Source organism: Ovis canadensis, chromosome 17 (genome assembly GCF_042477335.2).
Source record: "Ovis canadensis isolate MfBH-ARS-UI-01 breed Bighorn chromosome 17, ARS-UI_OviCan_v2, whole genome shotgun sequence".
Classification (NCBI taxonomy): domain Eukaryota; kingdom Metazoa; phylum Chordata; class Mammalia; order Artiodactyla; family Bovidae; genus Ovis; species Ovis canadensis.
This window is the reverse complement of record NC_091261.1, coordinates 81,929,683-81,957,189: the sequence shown is the minus strand read 5'-3', so window position 1 is coordinate 81,957,189 and position 27,507 is coordinate 81,929,683. Positions and strand designations below refer to the sequence as shown.

Here is a 27,507-nt window from a genome sequence, read left to right as displayed (position 1 = left end):
GTCAGCCCCTCGTTCCGCAGTCCAGCCTGGGTGCCCGCACACGGCAGGAGGCTGGGGTCCGCGGATACAGGCTGAGGCTGTGAGGCCTCTTGAGGTCCAGGCCATGGAGCTCGCTGTCCGTCACCGCCGCTGTGTCGGCCGCAGGCCCCAGGGCGGTGGAGAACTTGTCTTTGGACGGGAGCGGCAGGCAGCTCCCCGCGGGCAGGGCTATGGGCCTGGGCGGGTGTGGCTCCTGGTGTCCCATTGGAACCTCCTTCCCTGGGGTTTTCGTGACGTGGTCACAGGGGAGGAACTTCTGGGATCTTGGGGAAACGAACCTCGGCGATGGTCACCGAGGTGAGGACGTGGGCAAGTCGTCTAGAGTTTCGCTGCTGTCGTGTTTATGGCATAGGTTTAGAATACGAGTTCTTTTCACGCCAACCGTGGGGTGCCTGGCTTGAGACTCACGGGGGTGGGGACCCGACTCTTCGGTCTTTCCAATGAACAGGCGTGGCTGGTGCAGCACGCTAGGGCCTGGACTCTGGGAAGAAAGCACATGGCCGCCCTCCGGCTCCGTGGTGCTGTGTCAGCTGGGCAGAGGGTGGATGGACCGCACAGGGGCCTGGGCCGTGGGAGGCGTTGGCCAGCCACTCCCGGGAGGCAGGCGTGGGCCCCGAGCGTGCTTGCCTGGGGGACAGGCGTCTCGGGTGCCTGGTGTCTGAGGACAGCGCCGTCTGGCTGGCTGTCCCCCGGGCTCCCTTTTCTAGGTCATTGCCGTGCTAAACACAGGGCTGTTTGTACTCTGCCCGCGGATTTTTTCCTGTGAGTTTGAAATTGTTTCAGAATTAAAAGTTAAGCAAATAACTACACGGGAAACCGCACTCCACCTCCACGTGGGATGCTTAGCTGTAGGGAGGAAGGGTGTTCCCACGCAGCCCAGCCCGCCGCCAGCTGGAGCGGGTGCGGCCCGGACACCCGGACCCTGCCGGACGGAGAGCCCGGCCCCGGCCCCTCTAAGCAGGGCGCTTCCTCCCAAGTTGCGTGGGGGCCTGCCCCGCTCCCTGCATTCTGGGCTCACTGCACTCTGCCCCCGGGCGCCCAGGCCTTCAGGACCCCACGGGCCACCCCCCGTCCCGCCCCTAGCTCCAGTCTGACCTTCAGGCCCTGCCAGTTCCCTGGCCCTCCCCTCCCCACCAGGCTCGGGGGTGAGGGGGTGCGCTGATACCTGGTATTTGACACCAGAATTTGAGGCGTATTCCACCTGAGCAGAAGTCAGGGCTGAAGTCTTGTCTCTACTCGGGAAAGCGTTCTGTGCCCCCCGACTCCCGAGAGGCCCAGGAGCTTGCCCACCTGGACCCGCACATTCAGAGCAGGAAGCGCGATGCCCTGTTCCCAGCCCCCGACACCCCTGTCCCAGGGGGCTCCTCCAGTCATCCTTGCGGAAGAGAGAGACAGCAGACAAGGTGGGGTCCCCGCAGGCCGGCCAGCTGGCTTCCCGTCTCCCCATTCCCACCAGTGAAGTGGGGACAGCCCGCACACACACCCTGGGGGTGACTGGCAGGCCGCGGGGGCTCCCCTGCCGGAGCAGGCGGCGTCAAGAAGCACAGGCATCGTTTCTCTTAATTATCAGATGCCTCAGCTGTTCACGTGGTCCAGCCCAGGAGGGCCTCTGGCTCCGTGTCCCCGAGATCCACACCGTGCCCCCCCCACCCCCGCCCAGCTTGCCCAGGACCCTCGGTGCCGCTGTCCGCGTCCACGCCAGGCGGCAGGCTCTGCCCTGGGGGGTGGTCCCCGTGCTGGGGGCTGGGGTCACATGGGCGCAGGCCTGTGGCACCCGTCAGGCCTCCGTGAGTCTGGGGGGGACCCTAGCCTGGCGATCCTGTCCCTCTGGTCCACCCTGAAAGCTGAATGGGCACCCCCCACCTGCCCAACCCCGGTCTCAGAGCCTCCCACCAGGAAGGTGTGGCTCCCCCCCCCCTTCCCCCGACACCGTCCCAGACCCAAGAGGGGCTTCCCCGCCCCCTGGGGCTCGGGGTCTCAGAAGCAGCTGAGGAAGCAGACGGGAAACAAGCTGTGAGGATCTCGTCTGAAGCCCGCGGGAGGACTGGCCTCTGCTCTCGACCTGAAACTTGAGACTGTCAGCGTGGGAATTGCCGCCTCTGGTGATAATCCCAGTTGTCATCGCGAGCGCCAGCCTGCCCTGGCCTCGCGGCTCTGTCCCCAGTCTAGCTGGGCGCTGGGCCTGCTTCTGCAACCCGCCTGGCCATGCCCACAACAGGCACAGCTGCCAGACCCCGACTCAGGCGGGGGGCCCACCTGCAGGCCAGCCTGGAGAGCAGGTCCCCACGGGGGTCTGGGGCATCAGTTCTGAACGCCTTTGGGGAAAGGCGAGTCCTCCAGAGAGACTCAGCCCATGGACACGGGCAGCGTGGATCCCCACGCCACAGGAGGCCCCGGGCCCACCAGGAGGAAGCCCTTCTCGCAGGAGTCAGAAGGACACGGCAATTGGAGGTGCTCCCAGGGGTGCCGGACCCCAGCGCTGTGCCCAGGACGTCTTCCAGAAATGCCCCGCGTGGTGGAGTCCCAGCCCGGCTCACCCGGATCACGCACGCCTCAGGCTCACAGTTCCCGGGGTCCTGTTTTAAAGCCATGGGATCTGGGCTCGGACTTGCAGACAGGCCTGGAGAAGACAAGCCTGATTCCTGGGCCTCAGGTCACCGACCCCGAGGTCTGTGTCCCTCCCGACCGGGCACTGCCAACCCCCGGCCAGGAGCGGGGATGGAGACCATCCAGGTCGCCCACCCACATAGCAGCCTGGTGCCCGCCGCAGGCCTCCGTGTATCAGGCCCTTTCCAGCCACTTCCTCCAGGAAGGAACCAGACCACGTCCCCCAGCGCCCTGCCAGCAAAAAGACCCTTCCCACGTCACTGACTTTCTAAAGCGTCTCCAGAGTCAGCCCTGGCCGTCTCTGGGTCTCACATCACTCCAGCCCGAGAGGTACCTGCTCCCGGCTGGGACCAGGGCACGTCCCCCAGGGCGGTCCGATGGGGGAGCCGCCCGATCTGAGCGGCTGGACTCAGGACAGCAGGCCCTCCCAGAAAGGCTGCATGCGCAGTGCAGGTGGGCAGCCCCTAGCCTGCTCGCTGCCCAGCCACGGTGTGTCCTGGCGGGGAGCTGGCCGAGCCCTGAGCCGCGTGGAGCCGGACAGTGGCTCGAGGCTCTTGTGTGAGGGGACCAGCCTTTCTTGGTGGGGGCGGTTTAGAACCTGGCTGGCACCTGGGCTGGCCGGCGTCCAGCAAAGTGTCACGGGATGTCTCCAAGCCAGGCGGTGTGCCAGCCCCTTGCCACTGCCCCCTTCGGTCCCAGGGAGTCACCTCCTGCAGGACCACCCCTCAGCCTTGATGGGGGAGGCACTTTTCAGGCATCTCCCTGAAAAATCTGACACCCCCGCCCCCAACCCGGCAGGAGGCCCTCCGCTGGATTTTCCCCCGCCCTCCGCACCTAAGAGCCCCCTGCCTTCCACCTGCTTCCCGACCTGTATCCAGACGCCAGAACCCACGTTCGAGTCCTGTCCCCCCTCCAGCCACCGACCAGTAGGACACACGGGCCTTACAGGTACCAACCCAGGGCCGGATCAGAAGAAACACACCACACCCACACGCATGACCCCTGGCCCATGGGGGCACCTGGACACATGAGGTGACGGGCTGGGTACCAATGCCATCCGGGCACAGACCTCCCCACATCCCCGCAGCACGGCGGCACTGTGTCCCCCTAGTCGGGCGTCTCCTCTCAAGGCCAAGACAGGCCGGGACCCATCAGGTGGGCCTGCTGACCAGCCAGAGGGTCCCAGAGATGACGGGCAGCTGCCAGCTGGGTCAGGCTCCGTCTGCCCCAAGGCCCCGGCTCCTCCGGCTGGCAGGATGGCACCTGAGTGGCACCTGAGCGTCTGGCTTGGGGCAGAACTCAATGTGCCAGGCCCCGCCACCGCCCAGCTGGGTGACCTGGGCCGTTGGTCGTGTCTCGCCGGGCCCCAGGCTTCTCATCACTAGAAACAGGACTCAGCCGGTCTGCTGGCCACAAGTCCCGAGGAGGAGGTGCCAGGCCCCGTGCTTGGCAAAGCGGCATCCAGAAGGTGCCTGCCGCGGGCCTGCGGGATCCACAGATGCCGTCCTGGGCTGAGCCCTGTGTCCCCCGGCTCCCAGCTGCTGGGGAGCGACGTGGAACTAGGGGGTCACATCACGCTGAGGTCTGGGCCAGTGGGTGGTGAGCAGGTCCCCGGGAGAGGAGGCTGGAGGAGACAGGCAGGGCGGTGTGCAGGGGACGAACGGCCTTCGGACAGGCTGGGGGCGTCCTGTGGGGATGGGGAAGACCCCAAAGACTTCCTTTCCTGGGACTTTCATGCCCCACCAGCCCCCTCCTCCCAACACTCTAGCCTGGTGTCTGCTCCCCTTCTGAAACGGGGCAGAAGCGTGGGAGCAGGTGTAGGCAGGGACGTAACTGGCGAGCCCGTGTGCTCCACGTGTCCAGGGAGGGACGCAGGGTGCTGGATTCCAGGCCCGCTCCTGTGGCCACGGGCGGGGTGGGGCAGGCACAGTCAGCTTAGCCCCCGGGACGGACCCCCCCACACACACACCCCTCCACACCTGGCTCCCGTCCAGGGTGCACGGCCTGGCCTTCTGCGGACGGGACGGAGAGGATCGAGTCAGGTGCAAAGCCCCTCCTCTGTGAGGCACCTGCCACACGCCGGCTGTTCCGGCCCTGACTGTGGGTCCCAGCCCAGCCCTACAGATTCCTTGAGTCACTCCCAGCTGACAGACGGGAGAACCCCGCAGAGGGGAACTGTCAGCGCCTGACGCTCCCCGCCGCCCCGTCCGATGGTCCCAGACCCTCTCTCCCTCCACCCACCCACCGCCCCCACTGCGGAGAGGCAGGAGCCCTGTACCATGAGGGGCACGTGCCACCGAGGACCGTCATGTGCCCGGCCAGATGGGGCAGGCGGCCCTGGTATCCAGGGAAGGGCGCAGGGCACGTTCCTCCCGGATTCCTGCTGTGCAGGGTGGGTGACAGCTGGCCGTGGGGCTCTCCAGGCGACCGGGAAGGCGGGTCTGGCACGTGGGACAGCTTCTAGGATCCTCTGGCTCCAGGAATCTGCGTGTTGGCACAGATGTCCACGCCTGGGGAGCCCAAAGCCTCCCCCCCCACCCCCAGAAATGCGGGCAGGAATTTAACGTGCAGTTGTGGCCGCCCTGCCGGGACGGCAGAATCCACAGAGGAGGCTGCAATGGGGCAGAGGCGAGGCTGAGCGGGGGCCATGGCCCAGGGTGGCATGGAGGTGCTCCCGGGCATCGCGAGCCGGACACTGAGTTGTCGGGGCCCTGGGGCTCCCCGAGGGCTGGCCCACAGCAGTCAGCTGGGCCAAGCTTGGGGGCTCCCGCAGGAGAAGCCTCTGGAGAGTTGGGGCGGCGGAGTCACCAGCACGCTCGGAAGGTGTGGGGTGGGTAGCAGGCAATACCGGGAGCACCTTCACACACGGGAGATTCCCGGGCAGGGGTGTGAATGCCCGCCGCCCTTCCCCACTCGCCACGGCGTGCTCTATGCACAGAGCGCGTGCAGGGGGCTCGTCCAGGGCTCCGGAAGGCAGACGGGCCCAGAGGGCGGGGTAGGGACCTCACGACCTGAGGGACGTCCCGGCAGTGACTTCTTTGGTGGGGGTGGGGGGTGTCTGTCTTTGCTTTTGTTTTTTAAACTTTCTCTTAGAATTGTTTCAGCTTCACTTTGAGAAGAAGGTCCCGAGGCTTCCCATATGCCCCCACACAGGCACAGCCCCCCCGCCACATCAGCACCACCCCCACGCGGGTGGGACGTTTGTTACCATCGACGGACAGAGTCTGGTTTCCTCTCAACGGGACCTGCTGGGACACCCCCCCGACCCCACCCCACTCCCGGGGCTGACAAGGCCACCCAGGGGCTGACCTGACCTAGCAAGGGTCTCAGCACAGCGCTTGGACCCTGTGAGATGGTCCCGCCTCCTCAGAGCGCCTTCAGTTCCAGAGCCGTCCCAGGGCCTCCTTGGTGCAGGGGTAAAGGGTCCACCTGCCGGTGCAGGAGATGGGTGTGGTCCCTGATCCAGGACGATCCCGCAGGCCCGGAGCGGCTAAGCCCCGGAACCACGGCGCCGAGCGCACTTGCCGCCGCTGCTGAGGCCTGCGTGTGCCGAGCCCCTGCTCTGCGTCAGGGGAAGCCGCTGCAGTCAGAACCCCAAGCCCCGCTTGCTGCCGCCGAGAGAGAGCCCGTGTGTGGCAGTGAAGGCCCAGTGCAGCCGAAAATAAGAGCATTTTAAATAAAGACCACCCCAGAGGCCAAACCTGCAGTAACTCAGGACCTCGGATGCTCTCAAGGGGCTCCGTGCTCCTGGGATCATCTCAGGAGAGAGCGAGACGCTGAATCACCAGGGGAGAGGTTTTCTTCTGGGTGGGGGAGCCGACGAGGCAGCCGACAACCCGGCACGGAGGGTGCAGCTGAAAGCAGCTTCTTGGCAGAGCCGCCCTGGGTGGGAACGTGTCCCGCTGCCCTGACAGCTCGTCCATGTCTCAGCAAGCTCGCGTCCAGATGTCCGGCCTTCTGGCCCCTGGGCAGCTCGCATGCTTGCCCGCGGCCCGTCCTCTCTGCGAGGCTGGACCCCAGGGCTATGCGCCCCCGGCGGCTCCCTCCCGCCTCCGCCTGAAGACCGCCCCCGTTGCTCTGCTGGGCGGGCACCGGCAGCGAGAGGCACCTTCAGTGCCAGTCCTCACGCACGCTGTCCAAAGCCGCATCTCCGGTGCTTTCTGCCAGGCCCTGCTCTCCGCCCCTTCAGGCACTCGGCGTGTTCAGGCAGCTCCATGTCCGCGTGGCTTTTGGCCTCGAGGGGACTTTTCCAAGCTCAAGGGGAAGATGTGTACACAGCAGGCCGCTCCTTGCTCAGAGTGTCCTGTCGCTCAAGCACATACAAGGCCGCGTCCAGGTCACCACCCACCGGCCCTGCGCCTGGTCTCCAGGCCGGGTCTAATGTCACTTCTGCCCAGACCTGGGCCTCCAGACTCACTCTTTCTGGCCCCTTTCAGGTGGAAATGAGGGCCCTGGCATCTTCATGGTAAAGCTCACTCAAAAGATAAAACTGCCCATCCTGTATGTAGAGCCATTCTGTTGGGGCCTGTGCACCTCTGCGTTTTATCCTGAACGGGGTGTGGGGGGGCCAGACAGCTTGTTTCTGCAAAGAGCCAGCGGTTAAACCTTTTCAGCTCTGCAAGCCAGGTGGCGTCTGTTGCAGCTTCTCAGCCTCACCATCCCAGATTGAAAGCAGCTGTCCGTCTTGGAGAGAGAGCCGCGTTCCAGTAAAACTTTATTTACAAAAAAGCAAGCCTTGGGCCAGATGGAGCTGTAGCTTGCTGACCTGGCCCCAGTAACAGGAGAGGCCACCACCCCCTTCCCCTCCTCAGTTTTATAACCTGGCTGTTCCTTGCTGTCACCATAGACCGAGGAGCTTGTCACACAGCTTGGGTACCGCTTCGTCTCTGCCAAGAACACATGGACAGGCGGCACGCCACAAGAAAAAACGATGGTGGCGGCGGCCTTCATGAGCACACGCACGCTCAGTGGAAGAGTGACTTTGGGTCCTGTGGGAAGAACAGTTTCTAAAGGGAAAATTCATGCCAGTCACGGCAGCAGAAAGCCCGACCCAGGGTCTTGATTCATACGTAAGAAGAGATTGTGCTGGAAAACAGCACACAGGACGCTTGAAGGCAGTGAGTCACGGAGCCCGAGGAGGAGGTTTGCAGGGTTTCTGGGAGACGCCGCACCCTGCCCCGCCCGGGGAGGGGCCCCCACTGCAGCGGGGCCTCCGGGTCCCAGAGGAGGAGAGCAGGGTGTGGGCCGGGAGCCGGCCAGCCTAGGTGGAGGCTGTGTCTGTCGGTTTTGGTTGCCTGATTCCAGAGGGCTCTGAGGCAGCCGTCAGAACTGCCGCCGTGTGAACCAAGGCCACGGCAGGGAACCGTGAAGGCCCGAGGAGGGTCTGAGGCCACTGGGGTGCACCCGCCTTACCGACGGGCCCCCAAGCTCCCTGATGGCAGAGCCTGGGAAAGTGGATGCGACCTGGATGCCCGCTGCTGTCAGCAGGGGGCAGCTGGGGTGCAGGATGACAGGGCGGCTGGCAGTCACACAGCCTGGACTCCGCGAGACCGGGGCTCTCCCCCCACCCTCCGATTGGCTGCAGCAGGAGACCGCAGAGGCTCAGAAAGAGGGCCCTGGGCCGCCCTGGCCCCCTCACAGACCCCTAGGGACGCCCCCCGAGTGACAGCCCCCATCAGCCCCCAGCATAGACGGGGAGGTGCTCAGACCACGCCCCTGAGTCCCTGGCAGGGGACCTGGGAGCGGGGCCCTGGAGTCTGACCTCTGACCCGGCGGGGGTCGTGGCCAGCCGGCTGCCGGCCTGGTCAGACAAGTGGGCTGGGGGTGTCCGCCGAGTGGGTGGCCCCAGAGGTGGAGAGAAGCAGCCGCCAAGTAGCCCGCGTGCGTGGCTCTGGGCTCCCAGGCCACCTTGGGTCCAGGGCCTCTGCCGTCACGCGTCCCCCTGTGTGCGCGTGGAAGGAGGGTGCCCGAGACCCGCGGAAGGCACAGTCCCAAGCTGCTTTCCCTCACTGCTCCACATGCAGCTCAGGGGAGCTGACCTTGGGCCCGCTGGAGGCAGCCAGGGGCACGCCCTCCCTGTGGTGGCAGCGAGGCCGGCCGGCCCCCTGATGCCCGGTCTCCGAGGCTGTCCCCACTCCCGGATGCCCAGAGGACCAGCGAGGGCTGGGCTCCAGCCCCCCGTCCTGGGCTCATCAGGGGCTGCTCTGGCAGGGGGCCCCTCCCGCCCCGAGGAGCGAACGGGCCATCCCCGGGTGGACCCAGTGCCACAGCAAGTGGGCAGGTGGGCCCCCCGCAGCCTCTGCCCACCCTGCCGCTCACACAGTGGCTCAGAGTCAGGGACGCCTGATCCTCCCGGAGCCAGAGGTGAAGCCGAGCCCGGGAAGAGCAGCGTCCACCCCGTGGGCTGCCAGCTGCCACCCGCAGAGTCTCCGTAGAGCCCTGCGGACAGGTAACCAGGTCAGCAGGACCGATGCCCACTGGGAGGCAGCCCTCCTGGTAGGAGCGTCCTGGGGACCCCGGAGGGGGGCGGTGCCCAGTGCCGGAGTGAGCGTGCGAGGCGGCCGGTGCCCAGGGGCCCGCACCGCGCCTTTCTGTCGTGCAGTCCGTGCCCGAGCGGCCCGTGCAGGCCGCGGGCTTCCTCTGAACCACGTGGGCAGGAGAGAGAAACTGGCCTTCCAGGCCTGGCCCAGGGCGCCAGGGCCTCTGCCCCTGGGAAAGGCAGGGCCAGGCCCCACTCTGGGGCCGTGGAGGAAGGGGAGGCGAGCGCAGGGCGGCTGCTGCAGGCGAGGGTCTGGCGGGGCCTCACGGCAGGGCCGCGGCTCCTGGCCAGGCGCCCAGGCCACCGAGGGGGCCCTGCCGATCGGTGGTGCCCCCTGTTCCCAGACCACGCCCTGTGGCCGGTTCCCCGTGGCGGTGGGGACGTGCTGTCCTCTCGGCCGTTCCTCCCGTGTCCGAGTTGTTGGCCAGTTCCTGGCGTCTGTCCGCTTTGCTTTTCCCTGACACCAGGCCCTGTACCCGCTCCCCCAGAGTGACCGTCACAAGCCTCTGCCGCCACAGTCCAGCTCCTCACCCAGACGGGCTGCCTGCGCCACCTGCCTGCCCCCGGGCCACTCTCACGACCTCCGCAGCCCCCGGCTCCCCCAGCAGGACTGCGGCCCCCTGCCGTGTTCTGGCGTGTCACCCTCCCTGAGCGTGGGTCCCCCGAGGCTCCGACCCCTCCTTCCGTGGGGACGTCCCTGCTGGTTCCTCTGTCCCACCCGGCGCTCACCCCTGGAAAGCCCTCCAGTCTCCTCGGCAGCCCTCTCCCTGCTGGCTCTGCGGCACCTCTTCCAGGCAAAGGCCATGTCTGCTCAGCGTCCCGTGGGCGCCCAGACAGAACAACCACAGGCTGTGGCTCAGACGACTGGTGTGAATCGTTTCCAGTCCTGGAACAGAGATGGGGCAGGGCCAGGCCCTCTGGAGGCGCCGAGAGAGCCCTTTCTCCATGTCCAGCTCCGGGTGGCCTTGCGCACTCCTTGGCTTGTGGCCTCACCCTCCTAGTCTCAGCCCGTCTTCACTTGGCCTCCTCCTCCTCTGTCCTTCCCAGGGGACCTGGCATCTGCCCCCTCACCCCGTGGCTACTTCCTGGGAGAGACCTCCTTCTCTGCTGCCCGCCTGAGGGGTGCGGCTGCCCTTCGTCGGTGGCCTCGTCACACGATTCCTGGGGTTCTGCGGCTCTCAGGGCCAGAGCTGGGTGCCCCTGCCATCCCGTGTCCGGCACTGTGCCGGCCTGGGGGATGGGCTGCTCAATAAATGTTAGTTTGATTGTCTGGAGCCAGACTGCGCCGTGTCACAGAATCAGGCTGTGCAGAGTCTGGGTCATGGCCCAGCCGAGGGCTGCGGCTGCTCCCAGCTGGTCCTACAGCCTCTGTCCGGGCCTGAAGCATCAGTGGCCTTCCACCCCCCACCCCCCGGGGGATCTGGGAGCCAAAGGCACAGGTGGGTGGGTCCTCGGAATCAGAGGAAAGTCCTCTGATTATGTCCTGCGTGCTGTTCGGGGCTGTTTGGTGCTGGAAGGCCAGCCAAGTTGACCTGATAATTTGGTCTCCACACAGCTGGGTGGGACAGGCTGTTGTGGCTGTCGGGTGGGTCCTCACCCCCAAGAGCTCAGCCTGGCTCAGGGCAGCTGGGGCTGTCTGGATGGTGGGGTAAGCTCAGGCCCCTCTCGACTGAGTTTTCTGGCCTGGGGGCGGTCCTCAGCCAGCCTGGGGCCTTCTGTGCACGGCAGGGACTTGCCAGGCTGGCCTAGGGGTATCACAGTCTGGGTGGCTGCCTGAGAGCTGGCAGGCCTGGCTCCTGGGGTGCCCTCTCTGTCCCTCCCCCTCCCACAGAACCCCCGCCGAGCTACGGGGGCCGACTGGACGGGGGTCGTCTCTCTGGAAAAGGATGTTGACCCGCGTGGTATGGTTGCAGGAAGGAGCAGCTGCCAGCCTGCCAGCGGCAGAAGGCAAAACAGAGGAACCACCCAGCCGCGTCAGAACGTGCGGCCCCGGCTCTCTGCCCGTGGTGGCCTGGGGTCCTGGTGCCAGGCCGTCCTGACGTCTGTCCGGAACGACGCTCTAGCTCGTCAGGAAACAGCTGGATTATGTTCCCGTGTTCCCGGTTTAAGAGACAAAAACAGTTTTTCTGTTTTGTACGATGGAGCTGAGATCATATAACAGAAAAGGAAACGTTTTCACGTGAAGAGCTCAGGGGCACTTGGTTTCTTCACAGTGTTGGGCAGCCAGCCGCCTCCCCTGTCGGCTTCCCTGTTCCATCACCCCGAAAGGAAGCCCCACACTCCCGGGGCACCTGCTCGCTGCCTCTGCGGTCGGGCCTGTTGTGGACGTTTCATGTACATGGGGTCAGGCCACTGCCTGGTGTTTGGGGGCTGCCCTCACTGGGGCTCAGCTGGTGAAGAATCCGCCTGCAATGCGGGAGACCTGGGCTCCATCCCTGGGTTGGGAAGACCCTCTGGGGAAGGGAAGGGCTCCCCGCTCCAGTGTTCTGGCCCGGAGAAATTTGTATGCGTAGTGCATGGGGTCACAAAGAGTCGGACACGACTGAGCAACTCTCACTTCACTTCCTGCCGTAAAGTTTGAGAGGTTCATCCATGCTGTGGTCTTCCTAGGCCAGTAGTCTTCCCTTCTACGGGTAGACCACTTTGGTATGTCCATGTGTCTATCAGTAAGTCAGGGTTTTTCTGTTTTGACTAGAGTATAATTGATTTCAAGTGAAGATGGCAGGCGGTAAAGAATCTGCTTGTGATGTGGGTTTGATCCCTGGGTCGGGAAGATCTCCTGGAGAAGGAAATGGCAACCCAGTCCAGAATTCTTGCCTGGAGAATCGCATGGACGGAGGAGCCTGGCCAGTCCACGGGGTCGGAAAGAGTCGGACTCGACTGAGCGCCTGACACTTGCATGCCGTTGACTCACAAGGCTGTGTCAGTTCCGGGCGTGCTGCAAAGCCGCCTCAGTTGAGCAGTGCGTGTTTGTTCTGCTTTATAGTCCAAGCCCTCCCTTGCTTCGGCGGTGCTGGGGCTTCGTTGCCGAGCGTGAGCTTTTCTCTGAGTGGGGCGAGCCGGGCTCCTCTGGCGTGCAGCCTTCTCGCGCAGCTTCTCGTCGCAGGGCGCGGCCTGCAGCGGCTGTGGCCCACGGGCCTAGCAGCTCCGAGGCCTGTGGGCTCTTCTGGATCAGGGCTGAAGCCCGCGTCTCCTGCGTTGGCAGGTGGATTCTTTCCCACTCGGGAAGTCCGTTTACTCTTGTTTAGGTTCTGTGCTCGTACAGCTCGTCACAGAGTATTGAGCCGAGTTCCTTGTGCTCCACAGTAGGTCTTACATGTGGTAGAGTGTGTGAGTGTGTGTGTGCATTTGGTAGAGTGTGTGAGTGTGTGTGTGCGCGCGCGAGTGCTCGCATCCCCGGCTTCTGTCTTGCCCTTCCTGACCTATTCATCAGTTGATGGATGCCTGTGGTGTTTTACCTTCCGATTGTTCTGGAACTGTTGCGAAAGAACATTTGAACATTCTGGTAGTAAGTTTTGGTTTGAACGCCTATTTTCACCTGAGTTACACATACCTAGGACGAGAATTTCTGAGTCACATGGTTACTAATTTGGCTTTTGAAAAATGCCTTTGCTTTGAAGTGTGTTTGTAACTTGGCTGAATTGGGCAGCTCACACAGGCAGACCCAGACGCAGTTCCTCTCTCTCGGGGACTCACTGCCTCTGTCTGAAAAACAGGCGTCTGGAAGTTCCTGCCTCCTAAGGGGATGGAGGTGGGGGGGGGGGTGGTTTCAAGGAGCTGATGTGAGTGGCCAGCCCTGTGCTTGGCCCAGAGGCAGTGTAGGGCAAAGGTCAGCGGGAATTTTGCAAAAATACCCACTTGTTACATCAAAGATGTGAGAGTTTTCGACTGTGTGGGAAACTTACTTTCCTGAGCAGCACAGGCATTCATTCCCTGACTGCTCCAGGCGCTGCCGCAAATACAGGAGCCAACCTGGGCCCCGGAATCTGCTCTCCGCGCGAGCGACGGGCTGTGGCTGCTGCTGAGCCGTGTCTGACTCTCTGCGACCCTGTGAACTGTAGCCTGCCAGGCTCCTCTGCCCATGGGCTTTCCAGGCAAGAACACCGTTTCTGTTCCCTCCCCCAGGGGAGCTCCCCAACCCAGGGATGGAACCCCAGTCTCCTGCACTGCAGGCAGGTTCCTGACCACTGAGCCCCCCCGGAGGGCTCAACGCAGAGGATGAGTGTGGGTCCAGGGCCAGCTCTGTCCCGTGGGGACTGTGCGCCTGCACTGGGTTCCCGCGGCGAGAGTCCCCAGCCCAGCACCGCCTGCACTAGGCCAGGCCCGTGGGGCTGGGCGGGGAGCGGGGAAGCCCGAGGGGGCGCGGTGGAGCGGTCCTCGGAGCTGAGCCGCTGGAAGGAAGCCGCTGTCTCACGTGCGTTTACCTTTGTAAACAAACTCGCCCCAGGGGCGCCTTGGCCTGAGGGCGGGGCCCGGGCCGGGATCCGTTGCAGCCAGGCGCCCCGGGCTGGAGCTGCGGACGCTCCAGGCACTCGGCTCCAGGAGGCCCCCCCCGCCCTGCTCGTCCCTCCCGGGACACGAACGGCCACTGGTCCAAGCTCCGTCCTGCACGTGTCCCCGGGGAACCCTGCGGCGGGGTATCCCAGGGGGCCGGGCAGAGGCTTCAGAGGTCTTGCTCAACGTGGAAATGGGGAGGGGCATGTCGGAGTTCCTGGGGCCCCTCAGGGGCTAGAAGGCTGTTCCTGGGGTGGCCGGTGATTCCCGGGCAGCTGTGGCCGGGCTGTCTCAGGCCGGGGGTGTCTCAGGGCTGCAGGCACGTGCCTGGGCGGTTCCCGGGTGTGGTTTGCGATGGATCAGGTCCTCCCCGCGCTGCGGGGGCCTGGCTGGCAGGGATCGCACCCAGCCCAGGTGGGGGGTGTGTGGGTGGGCAGGGGAGATGCAAGCCCAGCGGAGACCATGGGGCTGTGTGATGCCCCGATCTGCTCTACAGAGAAGGCCCAGCCTTCCCTTCATCGTCTTTATTGCTGAAGGAGCTCACAGGTTGGGGGTGTCCTGGAGCCCCGATGCCCCTCACCCAGGCCTCTCCCCGCCGCTCAGGCAGCACCCCCTTGGATGTTTCGATTCTGTGCTTATTTTCTGCTTCTTTTTAAGTTTTATCGGCGCGTGGTTGCTTTACACGCTTAGGTTTCTGATATCCAGCGAAGTGAATCAGTTATACATAAAGGTCCACTTTTAGATTCTCTCCCCATATAGGTCGTTACAGACTCTTGGGTAGGGTTCTCTGTGTTGTCGAGTAGGGCCTTGCTGGTTTTGTGTCTTAGAGACCATGCCACCCCACCCCCCGCCCCCCTTGGTAACGGTAGGTGTGTTCTGTAAACGTCTGTAACTGTATCTGCTTTGCCAATAACTTCCTCTGTGCCCTTTTTCTAGATGCCATGTATAAGCAGTAGTCTGCGATACTTGTTTCTCTCTCTCTGACTGACTTCACCCCCTGTTCCGTGCTTGTTGTGGCTGTGATTGCCGAGGGGCTGCTAGAGATGAGGCCCTCCTCGTCTGCGCCCCTGACGTCGCCAGTGGCGGCAGGGCCCTTAGGAATGTGTGTGTCTGTGTGTGTGCTGGGACAAGTCCGACTCTGCACCCCGTGGACTGTATGTATCCCGCGGGCTCCTCCGTCCATGGAATTTTCACGGCAAGAACACTGGGATGGGTTGCCATTTCCTCCTCCAGGGGCTCTTCCCCACCCAGGGCTCGAACCTGGGTCTCTTGTGTCTCCTGCGTTGGCAGGAGGGACCCCCCGGCGTGTGTGCGTATGGGTGGGTGTGCCGGTGTAGTCCCTGTGCCTGCCCGGCACGGAGGCGCGAGGCACGTTCTCGTTGCTGTGCAGCCGTCCCCGCTGTCCAGCTGCAGTAGTCCTCTTCTTCCTGAACCTGACTCTGCCCCATTAAACCATGTCGCTCCGTTCCCTTCTACCTGCCGCCCTGGTAACCCCTGTTTCTTGTTCCGCACATACAAGCTTGACTGTTAGGGACCTCATATAGTGAGCACTGAGGAACTGATGCTTTTGAACTGTTGTGTTGGAGGAGACTCCTGAGAGTCCCTTGGACTGTGAGGAGATCCAACCAGTCCATCCTAAAGGAGATCAGTCCTGGGTGTTCATTGGAAGGACTGAAGCAGAAATTCCAATACTTTGGCCACCTGATGCAAAGAGCTGACTCATTGGAAAAGACCCTGATGCTGGGGAAGATTGAAGGTGGGAGGAGAAGGGGATGATAGAGGATGAGATGGTTGGATGGCATCACCGACTCAATTGGACATGGGTTTGAGCAAGCTGTGGGAAATGGTGAAGGACAGGGAGGCCTGGTATGCTGCCGTTCAGCCCGTCAGCTCAGTCGCTCAGTCGTGTCTGACTCTTTGCGACTCCGAGGACGGCAGCCATGACATTAGAAGACGCTGCAGTTATGGGGTCGCAAAGGTCGCGACTGAGCGACAAGAACAGCTACACGGAGCGGTCCGGGGGCACGCCTGCCCTTCCGGGCTGGCCGGCGTCGCTCAGCCTCGGCGCTGCCAGCGTTGGGCAGCCTTCCTTTCTGAGGCCGAGCCGTATTCTGCTTTGAATCCTGTGTCAGTCATCCCTCAGCGGGCAGGCGCGCACTTCTGCCGTTTGGCCCGTGAATGTGGGCGTGCAGATACCTGGGCATGACCCTCCCTTGAATTCCTTCGAGTCCGTACCGGAAGCGCGGTTGCTGGATCCGGCAGGTGTTCTGTGCTTGATGTTTTGAAGGACTCTTTTTTAAAAAAAAAACAACCAGTGTTGCCCTTCAGGTGTAAGAAGGTGAACTTGCACCCCCCGGACTTACTCCTTTGCCTCTTTTGTGGGGTGGGGAGGGAGGCTGCCTTTTCTCCAGGCGTCAGAGAATGGATTTTAGGTGCGCAGAGTGCTGGGCTGACTTGCCTGCAGAGGAGGTTTCAGGTTTCACTGCGTAAACGCTTTTCCACGCTTTTCCACACTCAGCCGGAGCTGTGACTCAGCCCCACGCCCTCCCACCTCCTCCCCTCCCCACTGTGAGCTGTTCAGCTAAGCCTCCTCTCTTGCCTCGTATGGTTCAGTGGTAAAGAATCCGCCTGTCAATGCAGGAGACACCGGTTCGTTCGGTTCGATCCCTGGGTCGGGAAGATCCCCCTGGAAGAGGGAGTGACAACCCACTGCAGCTATTGTCCGGAAACCCGCGAACAGAGGAGCCTGGCGGGCTACAGTCCATGGGGTCACAGGAGTCGGACACAACTTAGCGACTCAATAACAACATCTCCCAGAGACTCTCGGAGCCATGGGGTCCCAGGCCCACCAAGGCCACGCACACTGCTTTCCTGGGTTTGGCCTCAGCCTCGGGTCGAGCTTTATAGGAAGTGCCCAGTCCTGCCTGAGGTGGCCAAGCCTGGAGAGGCTTTCCCCCTGGGTGTCGCTGGCAGAGGGTTGGAGGGCACGCCCTGCCTCGCTCTGCTGTGGGTCTGGGCAGACCGCAGCCTTTCTCATCCCGAATCATGCCTTATGCTCAAGACGGGGACGTCGGGTGTGGAAGCCGCAGAGCGAGAGGAGGACAGGTCCCCGTGTGTTGCTTAGAAGCAGCAGGCGGCGGCTGGGGGCTCTCCTCCTGTGACACCCTTGCATCGGAACAGCCTGGGAGGGGCTGGGGAGGGGCGTGGTCATCAGAATGAGGGGTGTCGAGTCCAGATGGGCCGGGCGGCAGATGGAGCCCTTGGGTGAGAACATGAGGGGTGGCCGGCCGGCCAGGACCAGGGCTCAATGGCACTGGCTCCTTTAACCGATGTCCATTTGGGGAGATGTGTGCAGGGTGGGAAGATGGCTGGGTTTTTAGTTCCCAGGGCACCACCTTGTGACCCCTGGCGTCTGGCTGCAGATCTGGCTTCTCGGAGTGGCCTGGCCGGGTGAAGCTTCCACGGCAGCACCAACAGCCAGCCCCCCTTGACACGGGCCAGCGACCCCTCACCAAGGACTTGGGTTTACACCGGGCTTTAGCCCGGATGCTGCTGTGGAACCAGCACGAGAGGGTCACACACGTGAGCACTTGCGGTTCCCGGGGGTGAGCCCTGGGGTCCCAAGCCTGACCCTGATATCCTGAGGTTCTCACTGGGGATTCGGTGTTGACTTGACTGGGACGTGAGCTCAGTGTGCTCACGGGCCTGGAAATCAGGTGACGTGCTCAGGTCGTGTTCTTCCACGAAAAGAAGAATATGTTAACTTTCTGCAACATGGTTATTTTAAAAAAACAAACAGCTGAAGGTTTCCTGGGACATGTGGACGCTGGCCATTCTGCGCTAATGGGAAGCCGGGGCAGAGGGTGGAGCTGCCGAAGGCGGCGGGGAGGGCTGGGCGGGCGGCGTTTCAGCGCCAGGCGGGCTCTGTCCGTGGTCTAGGTCCTGGGCCCAGTTTCAAGTCGGGGAACCTGAGACGCGATCGTCGCCGTATCAGCTGTGTCGCCACCTGTGTGGAACCGGAGCCTCTTGAGTCTGCAACCTTACCCCCCACCACCACCCCGCCGGAGGACAGGTCCGTCCTTTTAAAAAAAATGTGATTCCAAAAAGAAGAACCCGGGATCAGACTTGTTTGGGGGGTGGGGTGTGGACCGGAGTTCTGTGCCCCCGCCCCGCCCCCCCCCCCCCCCCCCCCCCCCCGCGTCCTCAGGAATGCTGAGTTGAGCCTTTGCGTCTTCTCAGGAGGAGGCAGCGCTTGACTGTGGCCTCGGGCTTCCCCTCAGGATGGTACAGAACCCGCAGTCCAGGGGCTTCCCTGGCGGGCCCGTGGTTAGGACTCCCGTCTCCCAGTGCGGGAGGCGTGGGGTCCATCCCCGGTCGGCAAACTAAGACCCACACGCTGTGATGTGCGGCCAAAGAAATAAAAATTGAGACCCCGAAGCCCAAGGGCCCTGAGGGTGCCGCCCAGCGCAGTGATCTCGGTCCCTGAGGCCCCTCAGATGGTGCATTAAGAGGTATCAGGGTGCCTCCGTGCAGCACTCCGCGTCCTCTGCGGCTCTCACCCCAGAAGCAGCCCCGAGGACTGGTACCCTCCCGCGGGCCCACAGGCAGAGCCCAGCCTGGCCTTGGTGACGGCCCCCGAGTGCAGACCCCAGGGCCCCAGGCGCAGCGGCGTGGCCAGCCCTCAGCGCCGGGCCGGCAGGCGGTTGCCCTGGCTGGAGCCCCCTGGGGGTCCTTCACGGCCACGCGGGCCCAGGCCACCCCCCGACTCGGTCAGTACGTGCAGGGCCCGCCTGGGTTATGCTTTCTGAGCCCCCGGATGACACTGGCGGGTAGCCAGGGCTGAGGGCGCCTGTTGGAGGACGGTGACCTTCCGGGAGCAGAGCTGGAGGGGTGGGGTGAGGCGGGGGCGGGGCAGGGAGCGGGGACTTCGGCCGGCGGGCGCCCGTGGAAGGCAGTGAGGCCCGTCCTCCGCTCTAGTAGCTTCCGGAAAGCCAGTGCTGGGCGCTGGGCCCACCTGGCCAGGGCGGTCCGGGTGCCGCCAGCACGCAGAGCGTTTGGTGCCCGAAGGTGTCGCCAACCGGGGACTGAACGCCCGGGAGGCCGCCTGTGCTGGCACCTCGGGCTGCCTGCGGGCGCGTCACAGTGACGTGACCGAGCCCCATTGGGATGACCTCTGGGAAGGCCCGGGCGCCCTTTGGAAGGAGGAGTGGACGGGCGGCCGTGACGTGAGGCTGGAACGGGCCGGGCCCTCACGGGCTGATGGCCCAGCCAGGGAGTCCGCTCGGTAAGAACGGCTCTGGGAAGCGGGCTCTGGAGCCCGTGTGGCCTGTGATCCGTGGGGGCAGGGTGGGGGGAGCGCTGACTGCCTGGTGCCTGAAGGAACAGGGTGTCAGCTCTGTGGCCAATTACTGCCCCCCCCCAAATCGGGGAGAGCTTGCTGTAGGATAAGCCACGCTCTGCTCGTGGGGACCCTCCCCTGAGGGGCAGGGGGGCACAGCCTGCTTCCTGGCCTTGCACCTGGTTTGGGGGGTCAGGTTGGATTCCCCCAGATGGGGCTTAAAGACTTCCCTGGACAGCAGGACTCGGGCGTTTGGGGTCCACACTTCAGGCCCCACTACCGCCACAGGATCAAAGGCCCAGCCTCATGTTGTCTGGGGAGGAGGCGCCCCACCCCGCCCACCTGCAGAGTCAGTTGTAGAGGTGAGGTCAGGCTATAGGAGGCCTCTGTTCCAGGCCCACAGGGGACGGGTGGGGCGCCCCCAGCACCCCCAGGCTGACAGCCCTCAGCCCCTCCCCGCCTCTGACACCGCCTGCTTCTCCACACTTGCAGATGCATTGTTCGGGACCCCGCCGGGGTTCGGTTGTGCCTCGGATCGGGCAGAGGAGCCGCGCCGGCCCCAGGACGGGCTGCCCTACATCGACGACTCGCCCGCCTCCTCGCCCCACCTCGGCAGCAAGGCCCGGGGCGGCCGGGACGTGGCGGAGCCCAGCAGAGCGGTGAGTCGGGGCGGGAGGGTGGGAGGGGGCCACCGAGGGTCCAGTCTCCCTGAGGCCCTCGTCCCGGATCTGGGTGCACGGGGGCTGGGCATGGAGGGCGGGTGCGGGGGTCCCAGGGCTCTGTCTTGGCCAGCAGGGTGCACGGCGAGTCGGGGTCCAGGACCCCCCTGGCACACTGGCCCCCCCTCTTGCCCAAGGAGCTGCTGAGATGGCTCACCCGCTCCCCGGGGTCTTCCTCCGGGGGCCTCCCCATCTTTAGTGACCCTCCTGCCGTCCCCTCCACTCTGCGATGGAACTGAGGCCCTGAGGTCCCTGGCGAGCGGAAGCTGGCACTGCCCCAGGTGCCCTCCGTCATGGGCAGCAACCGTGGAAGCCTGACTCCTGGTCCTCGTGGCCCCGCGCCTCAGGCCAGCGCCCCCGAGGCGGGTCAGGGCCTGGCTGGGCACCCCCTTGACCTCCCGGGCCCGCCCTGCTGGGCTGAGCGCGCGTGTTGCCCCTGATGACAGACACCTCCCTCCCGCTCAGCCTGTTTCTTGGGCATCTCCACCCTGGGTTTAGCAATGAAGGTGAGGGCTGTGGTTTCCCCTGTGGCTGGGAGCGCATCTCCTCACCACGTGCCCCCCCCACGGGGCCGGCGCCTTCGCTCAGGACTGACGTTTCCCTTTGGCTTCTGTGATTTCTGGCTTCCCTGCCGGCCCAGACAGTAAAAACATCTGCCTGCGGTGCGGGAGACTCGGGTTCAGTCCCTGGGTTGGGAAGGTTCCTCTCGAGAAGGGAGACGGCCACGCGCTCCAGGATTCTTGCCTGGAGAATCCCATGGACGGGGGAGTCTGGCGGCTGCGGTCCGTGGGGTCTCAAAGGAGTCCGGACGTGATTGAGCCGCTGACCCTTTGGCTTTCACCGCTGCCGGGCAGGCTTCTCCCCCTGAAACGGGGGCGGTGGGTAGGCGCCTGTGTGATTGCACGCCTGCCTGGCGCGGTTACCCACACGGCCAGCTCCAGCGTTCCGTAGACGAAGAGACGGAGGTTCAGAGAGCCGGAGTGACGGCGCTGAAGGCTTCCCCACCCCTCAGCTGAGCCGTTCAGCCCCTGCCCTGCCCTTCCTGAGGTCTCTCTCACCCTGCGTTGCGGGTGTGACTTAGGGCAGACGAGCATCCTAACAGCCGATCCCTGGACTTGGGGCGGTCCTCCCTGTCTGTCTGTGGTCCCTGAGGGCTTTCTTCACCCGGCACGCGACCTCCCGGCCCTCCCCGGGCCCCTGCCCTCAGGCCTCCAGCACGCTGGCTTGGGGTTCTGCCCCACCTTTTATCCCCAGTTGAGGGACCCACCCGCTGGATTCATCTCACCTTATACACGGCAAGAAGGCTGCACCTGCTTGTCGGGCCTGCGGGCTCCAGCCCCAAGCGGGCACCTGGCCCAGGGGGCTTTCAGGAGGCACCTGGGGGAGACGGGGATGGGACCAGACGAGGCATTGGTGGTTTTGTTCCGGAAGCCTCGTGGTTCAGGGCTCGGGGCCCCGGAGACCGGCGGAGAGCGCCGGCTTTCTGGGCCCCGTCTGCCACGCAGGGACACTTCCCTCTTTCGTCTCTGATTGTGGGTCTGAGGACGATGCGGCTGGGGATTCCTGGCGCCCACAGGAAGCGCTGTGGTCTTGTGGTTGCAGCTGCCTGATCCCCCATCCGCCAGGGCCAGGGTGCCTGCCCGTTCCCCTCAGTCCCACCCTCGGTGGGGCTTGGCCTCCACTGCCGAGCCTGGGCCCTTTCGGTGTGGGAGGGTGGGGTGGTCAGGAGGACCTTCCCGGGGACCCCATGGCGATGCGGGGATTTGCTGGCCTCCTGGGGGTGCAGGCCAGTTCCAGGAACACATGCCCGCAGGGTGAGTAGGGGGTCCGCAGGGAGTTGCCCGGGGCACAGGGGTAGGAGCCAGGTAGGCGGTAGGGTGGGTCCTGTGACCCTAGGAGGCTGTCCCGGTGCGGAGCGTCAGTGAGAGCCTCCCTCCCAGTGGTCATCCTCAGAGGGCCCGCTGGGCGTGTCTGTGTTTCCCTGGAACGATGACTGTGCAGTGCCAGCTGGGGACCCGAGTCCTGGGCAAGGGCCAGCAGACACACACCCCTCGTCTCTGCGAGGAACAGTGAGGTTACGCATTCGCCAGCCCCTCGGAGACGCTGCAGAGAGGAGCGGGCTCCCGGGGGGCCCGGAGCAGGGCCGCCGGCCAGCGCGTCGGGGGTGCAGACGAGCGTCCAGGCGTCACCCCAGCTGCCGTCCTGGGAGGGGGTGGCCTTTGTTCTGCAGCGGCCTGGGCCGCGACCGCCCCGGGTGGGGGTGGGGCTGCAGCTCTGGGCCTGGCAGCTGGCTGGCAGGCTTCCCCTCTGCTGCCCTGGTTCCCTCCCTCCCTCCCCGACCTTGCTGCCACACCGACCTTGCTGCCACACCGGGGGTTTCTTTTCTGGCTTAGCCTCGGGGCTTGTGGTGTCTTCCCCGCTCGCTCCCAGGCAGTGGAGGCCTCTTCCCTTTTCCTCCAGCTTCCTCCTGCCCTCTCCGCATCCCGGGCACCTGCACACACCCTTCCCAGAGCCTGCGCGTGTGCACGGCAGGTGCAACACTGCGGTCCCGCCCTGCCCTTTGCCCCCTCCTCCTGTCCCCTCTGCTGTCTCGCCTCTGGGTTGGGTGGCCGGCGTCCAGGCCCCTGTCCGCTGCCCCTAGTCCTTCTGAGGCTCAGGAGAAGGTTCTAGTCGAGCCCGAGGCCCCACCCAGACGTTCCTTTACCCGGCCGGGCCCTCGGGAGTGGAGAGCTGGCTGGGGCGCCATCCTGTTCCACCCGGCTCTCCAGGCTGTGGGGCTGGAGAGCAGCTCCCCCTGGGCACACAAGCCTTCACCCTGGCCACGGTGGGAGGTGTGGGCAGGCCCCCTGGGAGCAGCTTTCCCGGGGTGCCTCCATTCAAGACGTGGCCTCCGTGGTCTGAGAGGAGAGGGGGTGGCTGGGCTTCCCCACCCTGCACGTCTCTGCTGATGGTGCTGGGGGCCCCGGAGCCAGCTGCCCGGACAGTCCTGGACCCCGGGACCTGCTGGTCTCATGGACGATGGTTCCCTGGAGGGACCCTTGCACCTTCAAGGTGTGGCCACGCCAGGGCCCAGCCAGCAGCTCTGGGCCCTCTTTGCGGGTCACTTTATTCTGTGGATCTTGGTGAAGAACCTGGGGTTCTGGGTGCCCTGGCCCAGAGGCGCCCGCTGCTCAGCATGGCCTGGATGGGGCTGTGGTGTGGGACGTGGATATCCTTTCTCCAGAGCGGCTGAAAGCTACTGTGATGGCTATCCCCCAGACACAGACACAGACAGGAACACGCATGAGCACACACGTACGCGCACACACACACACGAACACACACATGCGTGAACACGAGCTCAGACGTGTGTGCGTAGACACGAGCACACGCATGCGTATACACAGGAGTACACGCGTGCACGTATGCACACAAGTACACGTGTGTGCTGAAGCACACGCGTGCATATGCACAAGCACACACACACGTGTACACATGCCCATGAGGACACACGTGTATACACAAGACAGGCATACATGTGCACGGACACACACACACGTGCATATACACAGGAGTCCACACGTGCACGTATACACACAAGTACACGTGTGTGCTGAAGCACACGTGTGCATATGCACAAGCACACACACGTGTACACATACCCATGAGCACACACTGTGTACACGACACACACGTGCACAAGCACACATACATGCGCATACACACAGGAGTATACACGTGCACATATGCACAGAAGCACACACACGTGTACACACCCACAAGCACACGTGTATACACGGCACACACGTGCACAAGCGCACACACATGTGCATACACACAGGAGCATACATGTGCACATATACACACAAGCACACACACGTGTACACATACCCATGAGCACACACGTGTGTACACAGGAGACACACACACGTGCACCTGGCTTATGCACACACAGCGATTCCCAGAGTAGAGTGGTGGTCCGGGCAGCCTTTCTGGGTGGTCCCAGTGGGCAGCCAGGATGTGCTGTAAAAGTCCCAAGGATGGAGAAAGCAGATGGTGGGGAAGTGGAAACTGAGCTCCTTTTCTCCAGTTTGCACCTGGGCAGCCAAGGCTCCGGACAAGAGGGCAGAAGCCTGAGACAGTGGGGCTCGCAGGGCGGGCCTGGCTGATGGCTGCACCCCGACCCCTTGACTCAGCCCCGGGTGCTTCCTGGCAGATCTGCCATTTCTCCACCACAAAGTACCTCCCTCCTGCCAGGCCAGGCAGCTGGGAGGGCCAGTAGGGCTGGGGGTACAGAGGGGCTGCCCTGGGAGGTCCTATTCCAGGTATTATGGAAACACAGAGTGGTGCTCATCTCACAGGCTACCAGGATGATGCTCGAAATCCTTCAGGCTTCAACAGTAGGTGAACCGAGAACTCCCAGTGTACAAACTGGATTTAGGAAAGGCAGAGGAGCCAGAGGTCGAATTGCCAGCATCCGTTGGATCATAGGAAAAGCGAGGGAATTCCAGAAAAACATCTACTTTATGGACTATGGTAAAGCCTTTGTGTGGATCACAACACACTGGAAAATTCTGAAAGAGATGGGAATACCAGACCACCCTGACCTACCTGAGAAATCTGTATGCAGGTCAGGAAACAACAGTTAGAACTGGACATGGAACAACAGACTGGTTCCAAATAGGAAAAGGAGTACGTCAAGGCTGGATATTGTCACCCTGCTTATTTAACTTCTATGCAGAATACATCATGAGAAACACTGGGCTGGATGAAGCACAAGCTGGAATCAAGACTATCGGGGAAAAAAGTCAATAACCTCAGATATGTAGATGACACCACCTCTGGCAGAAAGTGAAGAGGAACTAAAGAGCCTCTTGCTGAGGTGAAAGAGGAGCGTGAAAAAGCTGGCCTAAAACTCATCATTCAGAAAACTAAGATCATGGCATCTGGTCCCATTACTTCATGGGAAATCAATGGGGAAACAGTGGAAATAGACACTTTATTTTCTTGGGCTCCAAAATCACTGCAGATGGTGACTGCAGCTATGAAATTAGACGAGAAGCTGTGACCTACCTAGACAGCATATTAAAAAGCAGAGACATTGCCAACAAAGGCCTGTATAGTCCAAGCTATGGTTTTTCCAGTAGTCATGTACAGATGTGAGAGTTGGATCCTAAAGATGGCTGAGCATTGAAAAATTGCTGCTTTCAAATTGTGGTGCTGGAGAAGGCTCTTGAGAGTCCCTTGGACAGCAGGAAGATCAAACCAGGCTTTCCTGGCGCTTCAGTGATACAGAGTCTGCGTGTCAGTGCTGGGGACGCGGGTTTCATCCCTGATCCACGAAGGTCCCTCATGCCTCGAAGCCGCTGAGCCTGGCACCGCGGGTGTGGAGCGTGTGCTCTGGAGCCCGGGGGCCAGAGCTGCTGGCTCACGGCTGCAGCCCCCGAAGCCCGTGCTCGGCAACAGAAGCCGGTGCTGTGAGAGGCCCGAGCGCAGCCAGAGACGCGGAGCCCCGCTCATGGCAGCTCGGGAAGACCCCGCACAGCAGCGAAGACCCAGCACGGCCAGGAACAGATGGCCAAGTGGAGTCGTGACGGCAGCGGAAAAGCGAGATCCAGCCAGTGCATCCGAGAGGAAGTCAGCCCTGAGTGTTCACGGGAAGGGCCGATGCTGCAGCGGAAGCTCCAGTACTCTGGCCACCCGATGCGAAGAGCTGACTCATCAGGCCAGGTGGCGAGGACACGGCGACCGGCACCCGGGGGGGGGGCAAGACCGGGGACCCGTCCCGCGCTCGGTCGAGCGCATCGGGGCGGGGGCGCCCCCTCGTTCAGCACGCGACGGCGGCGGACGTCTTGGAAAAGACCCTGGTGCTGGGAAAGATTGAAGGCGAGAGGAGAAGGGGACGAGAGAGGATGAGATGGTTGGATGGCATCACTGGCATGATGGACTTGAGTTTGAGTAAGCTCTGGGAGTTGGGGACAGACAGGGAGGCCTGGCGTGCTGCAGTCCACAGGGTCACAAAGAGTCAGACACGACTGAACAACGACGGGAGTGCCCGGAAGCCTGCGCTGGCGTGGGATGGCGGGTGACGACATCCACAGACGTTTGCCCTGTCGCAGCCGGGGGTAGGGGTCCTGCTGGTGCAGTGAACAGAGAGGCCAGAAGTGCCGCTTGGCACCCAGTGTGGCACCGGGTCTCCCCCCGGCACCCAGCAGAGACTCCCGCAGCCCCAGATGTCAGCGGTGCCAAGGCCGGGACCTGCCCCGTCCGTCACATCCCCCTGAGTGACCAACGGCCAGTGCTCCGGTTCCACCTCCAAGGACAGGGCTGTCTCCGCTCACCTGCAGGCTGGGGAGCCAGTGGCAGAAAGGGCAGGGCTGTGTCCTCTTCTCTGGGCACAGGGACACAGGGCCTCAGCTGCCTGGCACCACCCTCGGGCCGCAGTGGGGCCGGCCAGCACGGGCTGGGCGTAGGGAGGAAAACCCCAGCCAGGTGGGGCGCAGGCCGTGGACACAGCCGCCCTGACCCCAGACTGCCTCATTGCTGGTCAGGGAGCAGGCAGACGACCTCAGCCCTGAAGTTGATGAAGAAGCAGTTTCGTTGCCTTTGGAATCATGCTCCATGTCAGTTTCCCAGGCGTCTGTAATAAAACACCACAGGCCGCGTGGCTTACACAAGAGAGATTGATTTCTGCCAGTTCTGGAGGCGGGACGTCTGAGATGAAGGTGTCAGGGGGGCTGGTTTCTCCCGGCATCTCTCTCCTCGGCTCAGAGATGCCTGTCTACCCCCTGCGTCTTTCTGGCCGGCTACGTCCGTGCCCTGATGCCCTCCTCCCTCCTCCTCGTCTTCTCGAGGCATCGATTTATAACTCGGTGTTCTTCGTAGGTGTACGAGACAGCGGTTGGACGTATGGTGAAATGGTTGCCAGCTGTGACTCAGCATCCATCACCACGCTTGGTTATAAGTTTTTTGTGTGCTAAGAACGCTCAAGATCTATTCTCTCAGCAGCTTTCACGTATACAACATGGTACTGACTGTGGCAACCCACTCCAGGGGGGACGTCCACGGGCAGAGGAGCCTGGTGGGCTACAGTCCCTGGGGTCGCAAAGAGTCGGCCACAACCGAGTGGCTAACACACAGTCACCGTGCTGTTCCGTACATCCCCAGGACTTGCTTGTCTTGTTCCTGGAAGTTTGTGCCTTTTGATCACCTGATCTCTTCTTAGAAGGGTGTACCAGCCGTTTTGGACTAGGACCCAGCCCACTGACCTCATGTTAATTACGATTTTAAAGACCCTTATCTCCAAGGACAGTCGCGTTCTGGGGCGCCTGGGACACACCCCTGGCATGACACCGTCACACCCAGCGCTACAGTGTGGTCTTGGCCTCTAGGACCCTACCCGCCCCCACCCCCGTCTGTGTCCAGGGGCCTGCCAGCTCTGTGTTCAAGGCAGAGACTGCAGAGTGGGGAGGAGGGGGTCCTTGCTGTAGCCCACAGGTGTGTGGGTCCCATCGTCTAGAAAGCAGGCTCAGAACAGCAGGTTTAAGGGACAAAGGCCCTGGTCCCAGGAGACGGGGTTTCCCTTGGGCAGGTGGCGTCAGGCCCAGCCTCGCCCTGTGACTGGGGAGGAGGCGGGCCGCTCAGCCCTGGCCAGTCCAAAGGTCCCGTGGCAGCAGTGCTGAGGCTGGCTGGGCAGGTGCCGGGCAAGGCGGGGTTGTGGCAGAGAGGCCGCGGTGGCTGTGCGCTGGGCCCGATGCCCCTCCTCCCCCCTCCCTCCCCCCGCCTTGCTCAAC

At 63.4% G+C, this 27,507-nt stretch overlaps 1 protein-coding gene and 1 long non-coding RNA gene across 4 annotated transcripts in view; one reads left to right on the top strand and one right to left on the bottom strand.

The window, feature by feature from the left end:
* Window positions 1-27,507, top strand: part of BCR (BCR activator of RhoGEF and GTPase) — an 85,959-nt gene that overhangs the window by 17,504 nt on the left and 40,948 nt on the right. The window contains exons 1-2 of one of the 3 annotated variants that reach the window (XM_069558397.1): window positions 18,601-18,962; window positions 19,509-19,675. In XM_069558397.1, coding sequence (XP_069414498.1) covers window positions 18,938-18,962; window positions 19,509-19,675 — 192 coding nt within the window. In that variant the 5' untranslated portion in view covers window positions 18,601-18,937. Of the gene's footprint in view, window positions 1-18,600; window positions 19,379-19,508; window positions 19,676-27,507 lie in introns of those variants that run through there. The other 2 variants (XM_069558396.1, XM_069558395.1) reach the window with 2 other exon arrangements.
* LOC138422861 (uncharacterized) lies at window positions 24,694-26,899 on the bottom strand. The gene is made up of 2 exons (XR_011250044.1): window positions 26,056-26,899; window positions 24,694-25,848 (listed from the first exon to the last, which is right to left on the bottom strand). It is a non-coding gene; the product is annotated as an uncharacterized lncRNA (long non-coding RNA).